We start from the raw sequence: 8,905 nt of genomic DNA, 5'->3' as shown, positions 1-8,905 counted from the left end.
GAAACAGGTGTCAGTTATGGCCCATAGTTAAGGAAGGAAATGCTGCAGGGTATGTTTTTAGTTGTTTGCATTTGTCTAGCCTATGATAATGTCCTGTACAAGTGTTTCTATCTTCATGGCCCGTAACTGTGTTCTATGTTTGTGCAGAACAGGAACCTTCTGGAAACCAGTTTTTAAACTGATTCAGGCCCGTTTAAACTGGAACTTAGTGTTACTTTTAATCCTTTCCTGTATAAGAAATTAAATGAAAAAAACAGCAACTCACAAGCACTGAACGCTTGCATCAAATGTCTGCTCAGAATTTTTGTCTTGTTTGACTAATCTTTCAGACAGTATCAGACAGTTTCTGAAATAACTCAAAAACCTCTCATTCTACTTATGGAGCTCTTTTAGGGCCACTTTTATTTAGGTGACATTTAACATTTCAGAGCTTTGGCTTCTTTTGTTAAATGAACTAAAGATGACATGTTGATATTTCTTTCATTAAGATTGTGGTATAGGTAACGATCATGTATCAGTACTAGTATCATAAACACTCCACTGTAGATGTACTGCTTTACAGCAGGGTGACTGGAAGGACCGAGAAACATGGACGTGATGTTTAAAAGATGACTGGAAAGATCTGGAAAGACGATACAATCTCACTCTGTATCTTTTTACCGACAAAACTAACAGCTGCTGATAAACTCAGCAAAACTAAAGTCTGAGTAAGACAACAGTCTGAGGAAGTCTCTATAATTAGTACATAACATAGACTTTTCCAGTAGAAGTTATTTTGAAATAATTCGTACCATTAAGCATTATGTAACTTTAACCCTTGTGTTGTCTTCCCGTTGACCATGCAACTTCTTGATTCTCAAAATTAAAACTACTTTTTTTGTTGCAATTCACAATGTTTTTGGCACTTTCCCCCCCCCAATTTTTTTAAATATATTTTTTCAAATGCTATAAAATTTAATAAAAACTTAAATTCAACGGAATTACTGAACTGATAATGTATTTTACTTGGGAAGAGTGTTTAATGGACCCCTCCACGTTATTGTTTCCCCCACAATTTAGTTGAAAAAAACAAAGTTTCTGATATAGAAACTTTTTGGAAAATGGGTCAAATTTGAGCCGAAGACAACACGAGGGCTACAGGAATTTCACTGGGATCCTTTAAATTCTGGGGAAAGACGGCTTTATTGTCACTAGGGACAGCACTTCCTCTGATAAATAAACATACATCTGAATGCAGCAAAGCAGCACGGAGTGTGATGTGAGAGAAAAAGTGAGTAGTACTAGAAAAAAGTAGTCTTTTTACAACAATGAATGCATCCTTTTGCAAAGAAGTAAAAAAATGCGGCGGGTGAACCGAGGGAAATAAGATGAGTAACAAATGAAGGTAGAGAACCAAAGCCTGTAGGAGAGCAGCAGTGATGTACAGTACGTCCTACCTTAGAGTTCTCCATGACGCTGTCGATGCAGTCAAAGTACGACAGGTCGTTGATGGCTTCCGTCGGGTTGTCCAGCATCCCCCGCACCGACTGGACACAGGCACAACACAGTCACAGTGTGCACACACTCACAGACACAGACACACAAGGACAACACAATGTGCCTACACATCTCAGCTGAACATGAAGCTGCCAGTTATCTCTTGGTTTATACATTGTCTCTACTGTCAATCATTTCCTAGTCCATCTTTTAGGGCTGGGACGATATGCCTTTGTCTCCCGATTCAACCTTTTCCCAATACATGGGTGTTGATTGGATTTATATTGCGATTATTTTTACGTGTTATTCTAGAAGTGTTGCGATTCAATAGTATTGGGATTTTCTTTTCCTTCCTTAAAAAAGTCCAATAATACACTTATAGAAACAACATATCATGAGACATATCTAAAAACTCATTGGTTTGGTAGATAGTTTTTTAAGAATAATGCACCTCAGCACATCACATGTCAGTTTTATCAGAAATGGAAATGTCTTAACATGAATCCAACATACTGTATATTAATAGAAAATATAAATCCCTGTGATGATAAGCTAACTGGCCTGTATGTAAGGTAGCCATCCACACATCCAGTTCATCCTAATATATGTGATTTATAAACTCATGGCAACAATTATTAGGCTATTCTAAAAGCTTAGTATGCCATGCATTAAAAAGTTACAGTATGTATAAAGTCTTATAACGCCCTGCATGTTTATTGTAGAACCAGTTTAATATTCAGCTTCATTTTAAACAATATACAGTATGTAGCGGGGGATCCCTGCTCTGTGTCTTAGAGATATTCAACAAGGGGTTCGGGACCCCTAGGGGGGCCACCAAATTATGTAAAAAAAAAAAAATCTTTTGAAGTATTAAAATAGCAAAGAAAAAAAAACATTTCATTTGCACGTTGAAGATAAGTCTGCCATTGATAAGGTATCCACTATGGCAGCTATACCGTTAAGCTTAGGGATTTACTGTGCCTTCCACATAATGTATAAATATGTACTGTACATATTAATAATATATATTATTATTCATTCATTTTCATCCATCCCACCCAGTTTAACATGCAACTTCATTTTATACAGTATACATAGGGGGTCCCTACTCCTCTCTCTCTTTGCTTGCTCGTGGGAAATTGTTGGATCTTTTTAACATGTTGCGTAACAACACATTACAGCGTTTGGTCTATTCTGTCTGTAAAGTGTCCTTAGATAACTCCTGTTGTGATTTGACAAAATAAATCAAATTTAATTGAGCTAAGGGGTCCTTGGCCTAGAAAACGTTGAAGACCCCTGTAACAGATGGACTGCTGTACGCTGGTCGCTGTTACCTCCAGCTCTCGGAGAGCGTTGTCACACTCCTTCTGACCGGGCGCCTGCCGAGTGCACATGGTGATCAGCTGGTTGATGCTGTCCGTCACTGCCCTGTGGACACAAAGACACAGAGATGTGAGGACAGAGGAGGCGGGAAAACGACGTGGCAGTCAAAGAGCCGGAGAGCAGAGTGGTTGTTACCGAGCGGCCGCTGCTAGCTGGTTCTTGAGGTTGGGCGAGCTGGAGTCAGTGGACAGGGCTTTGGCTGACAGCAGCAGCTTGCTGGAGGACATGGAGATGGTCTTCAGGTTGGACACCACCTGCGTCTGGTCCTCTTTAGACTGGAGGAGAGGAGGACGGAGGCATGTACAGTTATAGTGCCTTTCAAAACCATGGTTACAAGGTGCTGTGCAGTGCATCATTGAGTAAAAATACACACAACGGTAGGTCTGAAACATAATTGTCCAATTTTCAATTTTTTATTTAACGTTATTGTGGTTTCTTTGTTTAACCGTAATAAACTGCTAGTATAATATTATTGTAATAATGATATAAGTCATTTTTGGTCGGACTGTTGAGCTAAAGCTACGCTAGTTGTTGACACTTGCATGGCAACAGAAATGACTATGAAACATTTCTGATATAGTAACTTTTTAAAAATTGTTCAAATCCGACCCGAGGATAACAGGAGGGTTAAAGGAAAAGTAGTACATGAAGAAATGTTCTTAACTGAACTCAATTTTGACTGAAAGAGACCGTTAATCACAATTATTTGTGAGAAAATGAATTGTACCGCAACATTTGGAATTGTTCCGGCTCTACAGAACGGGAGGTAACAATAAAAAAAGCAAAAAAAGACAAAAAGATAATAATAAAAACTACAAAATAAAAAGGCAAACAAAGTTAACGCAAACAATAGACACGCCAACAAAAGTGTTGAATGAATTAATTAAGGGATGGATTCGAAACATTTGAAATGTTTTTCAGTTCCCAGGCTGTTGGACCAGACCATTATTCATGGAGACATTTTTTCTACCTAAAATGTGACCTTTGGGTCCTTCTTTTGACCTATTGTTGCCTTCCTTCCTTCGTCTCTTTTTTACAAGTTTATAGCTTTTCTCAAAGTTTGTGTCACTGTTATAGAAATGTGTCACTGTTTTTAAGTCTTTGACACTTTTTGTAATTTTTTGGACCTATCCCTGCATAATTCCTTTCTTCTTTCTTACTTCCTTTCATTTTCCTACTGTCTTTTTCTACAAGTTTGGGGCTTTGCTTGAAGTTTGTGTCGCGTTTTTTCCAAAGTTTTTTTTCAAAGTTTTGTTACTATTTTTGACATATTCTTCCCTTACTTCCCATTCCTTTGCAACTTCTTGTTTTTTAAAGTTTTTTGTTATTTTCAACCCATTCTTGCTTTACTTCCTTCCTTTTTCCTACTGAAGTTTGTGGCTTTTTTTATTTGTTTTTGTTTTTAGTGTTTGTCTTTTTTTTTTTTTTACCTGTTCCTGCATACTTCCTTCCTTAGTTCTAATGTCTCTTTTGTCGACCTAGTATTGCCTTTACTGCCTTCAGTCTTTTTTTTTTGGAAAAGTCAAAGCTCGGGGACAGCGCCAGCCGGGATGGCATGAGACGGGAGATCTCCAGGCTGCAGCCATACCCGACTCTCCCTTGGTGAGTGGGATCAGAGTAACTTAATAGCTGCAGCCCCCTCTACTGGAAGGTTTTTGGTCCATTTTATCTCTAGCCACAGCCAACATCACTGGTGTGTAGTAGAGTCTGGATCGGGCCGGGTCTGAGCCCAGTCCACGTCTGACATAGCCGTGACCAAACCCAGCCCAAGCCTGACAGGCATTCAGAAATTTGTGTCCGAGCCAGACAAAATAAAAATCTATTTTTTTTTTTCTCTCATACCAATGACACATGTAGGCTATGTTTTTGTATGGAAAGCTCGCTTTTAATAAGCAACTGTAGGAAAGCATGCGGAAATGAATTTTCATTTTGCTGCATTCTCATTAGACTGACCTGGGATGTTCCGGCCATGTCAACGCCAGCGTCCAGGAAGTTGCTGAAGTCCTGGCCAAACTTGCTGGTGGCCCGGGACAGGTCCTGGGTGGTCCCTCTGGACGCCTGGACCACCTCGTTGGCTGACTGGTTCAGACTGGCCGCGACCTCGTTGAGCTGAGCCTGGACCTCCTGGAAGCTCCTTCCACTGGACGGGAACTACAAGAGGGGGAAATGAAAGGATAATAAGAGCTGTGAAGCCCAGTTCAGACGAGCGTAAACCTGCAACGCGCCGGTCTGCAGCGTTATGAAAGATGCCAGTTCACACCAATGAGCGAGACCAGACGGTGCATAATCTCCATAACAATCTCCCCGACTTCCAGGCTTTTTGTAGCTAAATATATAATTTATTGCGTCTAAAACAACACGGCAGACAGTGGAGTTGGGCATTGTTTTGATTTTAACAATTCTGATTCCAATTCTTTCTTTTAATTCTGGTTCTTATCAGAGTTGTGATGGGTCACATGAGCTTTTTCACAGATAAGAAAATTTCACTTTGATTCAAAGGGGATTTACCGTTTTACCCGGCTTTTTCAAAATTAAATAAAGCCACACTTTAGAGTTCCGCTTACTGTGCTCCGTAGCTGCAACACAACAAGCCCCTGGAAGTACAGCGGCTTCTACGGAATTTAGGAACCAATGATCTGATTCAAAACCAAATTTTCCACTGTTCTCAGAATTCAGAAGGCTTCATTTGGATGAGACGGGGTTGTTGTGATTGATCACTCACAGAGTCACCCAGGAGAGTCTTGCTGGCTTCGCCCACAGTGCGGATGGCGTTGTCCACATCCCTCTGGCCAGGAAGGCAGTTCACACATCTGTTCAGGGCCTGAGACACAGCCTTAGCCACCTACACACACACACACACACACACACACACACACACACACACACACACACACACACACACACACACACACACACACACACACACACACACACACACACACACACACACACACACACACACACACACACACACACACACACACACACACACACACACACACACACAAAATCAATCACAGTCAGTCAGTCAGTCAGTCAGTCTCCCCCCCAACACACACACAGTCAGTCAGTCAGATAGACGAACAGACAGACCGACAAATTGAATTACCTGAGTCAAAAACGTTTGTGTGTGTCTCTGTAAGTCACTGAGTCACTGAGTGATTGTCTTATGTCTAATCTGCCAACAGAAATATAATACAACTATCAGGGAAAAGATAATCAGTCAGGACTGACACCTGAAAGCCCTAAAAGGGGGGGAAGGGGGTGTCTTTAACACTACAGTGGGCTATATGCCAATGTTGTTTCCAATTAAAAAAACATTTGCACAAAGTGAGTTGTGCCACTTTTCATTATGTTTCAAAGAATAGATTCAGCCTCTGGCGGCTGAGGCCAGGGACTTTAAAGCCTTAGAAAAAATTAAATAAAGGGGGATTAATTGCAATTAATTACAAGTTAACTAAGATATTAATGCAATTAATTGCGATTAAAGATTTAAATCGTTTGACAGCAGTAATATATATAAACCAAAAGGTAGCAGTAAAGATGTAGCCTCAGTCTGTTCCTGACCTGGGCCAGCCGCTGCTGACTCTCTGCATCTCCTGGCTTGGCGATGGACCTCTTGGTCTCTTCGATCAGGTTGGCCGACTTATCCATGATGTCCCCGGCACAGTCGAGCACAGCGTTCCGCGCTGCTTGGTCGCCAGTGGTGGCGGCCACTCCTCTGGCGGCTGAGGCCAAGGACTTCAAAGCCTGGGCCACGTCTCGGGCTGCCATGCCTGGATCACACAGGAGAGAGGAGGGCAACTTTAGTGTAGACATGAGCCGGCGCAAGATTCTGACAGTATGACAAGCTTCAGCAAAAATATCAAGGTTTCACGGTATTGCAATTACAGCTTTAAAAATGTATTATTTTGAAATATCTACTACTTTTTCCTCCACTGAACACAATGTATTTTATTTTTAAATACACTGCACACTGGTAGGGAGAGGGATTTCAGCTCATACCGCAGGAATGATAGGACCTGTTCCAACCTGGACCATATTTTCCTGTTTTTGTGTCAAAGTGACTGATGGAAACAACAATGTCTTTTGGTCCAGTATTAAGCAAAGGTGCAAAACAAGCTTACTTGGCATTGCATTGTAACCTTACTTGGCATTGGTCTTAAGACAGAAGAAGACTGACATAATAAATGGCATAAAATAAAATGGGCATGTGGAAAAATCGCACTGTGAACTATAAACTGCTGGAATAAAAGAAAAGGCTGCAATAAACTTTGTTTTCATTGTATAAACAAGCAGAGAGAAACAACCTTTGATGAGCTGAGTTTTAAAAAGGGATTTGAAAATTTCACAATTTTGTAGTCAGCAATGGGAACTCGAGACTTGACTCGGTCTCGACAGATGACATGTCTATAACACTGTTCAGTTATATTGTGTATTTTCAGTTCTTTGTGAAATCCATTTAAAAAACATATTTTATTTTTTTTTTTGTGAAAAAAAAACTTGTATTTTAATTTCCAACATTTCAATCCAATTTAATTTATAGTGTCAAATCATAACATGACCTATCCCATGACACTTTACAGATAGAGTAGGTCTATACCACACTATGTAACTACTCTAGAAACATTTGGGTGGCAGTAGTTTCATTTATAAATGAAAGGGAACCAGGTAACCATAGTCCTCAGATTGGACAGATAGTCTAGCTAGCTGTCTGGATTTTACCCTGCAGAGTATCTGAGGACCAGGTAACCATAGTCCCTCAGATAGGACAGATGGTCTAGCTACTGTCTGTTTTACCCTGCAGAGATCTGAGACCAGGTAACCATAGTCCTCAGATAGGCCAGATAGTCTACGAGCTGTCTGGATTTACCCTGCAGAGATCTGAGACCAGGTAACCAAGTCCTCAGATAGGACAGATAGTCTAGCTAGCTGTTGATTTACCCTGCAGAGATCTGAGGACCAGGTAACCATAGTCCCAGATTGGACAGATAGTCTAGCTAGCTGTCTGGATTTACCTTGCAGAGATCTGAGACCAGGTAACCATAGTCCTCAGTTGGACAGATAGTCTGCTAGCTGTCGGATTTACTCTGCAGAGACCTGAGGACCAGGTGACCATAGTCCTCAGATTGGACAGATGGTCTAGCTAGCTGTCTGGATTTACCCTGCAGAGATCTGAGGACCAGTAACCATAGTCCTCAGATGGGCCAGATAGTCTAGCTAGCGTCTGGATTTACCCTGCAGAGATTAGGACCAGGTAACCATAGTCCTCAGATTGGACAGATGGTCTAGATAGCTGTCTGAATTTACCCTGCAGAGATCTGAGGACCAGTAACCATAGTCTTCAGAGGGATAGATAGTCTACTAGCTGTCTGGATTTACCCTGCAGAGATCTGAGGACCAGATAACCATAGTCTTCAGATTGGACAGATAGTCTAGCTCGCTGTCTGGATTTACCCTGCAGAGACCTGAGGACCAGGTAACCATAGTCCTCAGATTGGACAGATAGTCTAGCTAGCTGTCTGGATTTACCCTGCAGAGATCTGAGGACCAGGAAACCATACTCCTCAGAAATCCACTGGAATTTAGAACGGCAACACAAATAAAGCTGAAGGATACGGATATACGGCGGAATTTCGGGTGGCAAAGGATGTAGACAAGGTCAACACCCACCTGTGTAGTTCTCGTTGCCCTGGGTGGCCTCACTCAGCAGCTGGGCGATGGCCGAGCTCACAGCCTTGGTGCTGGTCACCAGATCCTGGGAGCATTTCTCAGGCTGGACAACACAGCAGGGAGACATGGGAAGAAAAACACTGTGATTTATACTAGAGCTGGGGGACATGGAGAAAATCAAACATCACAATGTTTTTGACGAAATATATCAGGGTGGATATTGTAGGGTCAACTATTGGTGCATTCACAAAATACTAAGACAATGGGAGTGTAGATAAATAATAACCAACAATGTGGGTACAATGACTAAGTGGGTAAAGACAAGTAATAGAGCAGCAAGGACAGTCCGGTAAGTTCAGAAAATGACATCACT

The 8,905-nt window shown here is 41.4% G+C and overlaps 1 protein-coding gene across 2 annotated transcripts in view; it reads right to left on the bottom strand.

Moving 5' to 3' along the window:
- The window catches only part of tln1 (talin 1), a 113,507-nt gene that overhangs the window by 38,139 nt on the left and 66,463 nt on the right, over positions 1-8,905 (bottom strand). For both annotated transcript variants that reach the window (XM_032540168.1, XM_032540169.1), the window contains 7 exons: positions 8,533-8,635; positions 6,427-6,635; positions 5,582-5,701; positions 4,813-5,010; positions 2,995-3,134; positions 2,811-2,904; positions 1,437-1,526 (listed from right to left, as the gene is read on the bottom strand). In XM_032540168.1, the coding sequence (XP_032396059.1) occupies positions 1,437-1,526; positions 2,811-2,904; positions 2,995-3,134; positions 4,813-5,010; positions 5,582-5,701; positions 6,427-6,635; positions 8,533-8,635 (954 nt within the window). The remainder of the gene's footprint in view (positions 1-1,436; positions 1,527-2,810; positions 2,905-2,994; positions 3,135-4,812; positions 5,011-5,581; positions 5,702-6,426; positions 6,636-8,532; positions 8,636-8,905) is intronic.

The sequence above is a fragment of the Etheostoma spectabile genome, chromosome 16 (genome assembly GCF_008692095.1).
Source record: "Etheostoma spectabile isolate EspeVRDwgs_2016 chromosome 16, UIUC_Espe_1.0, whole genome shotgun sequence".
Taxonomy (NCBI): domain Eukaryota; kingdom Metazoa; phylum Chordata; class Actinopteri; order Perciformes; family Percidae; genus Etheostoma; species Etheostoma spectabile.
The sequence above is the reverse complement of the archived record's forward strand: the minus strand, read 5'-3'. Positions and strand labels throughout refer to the sequence as shown.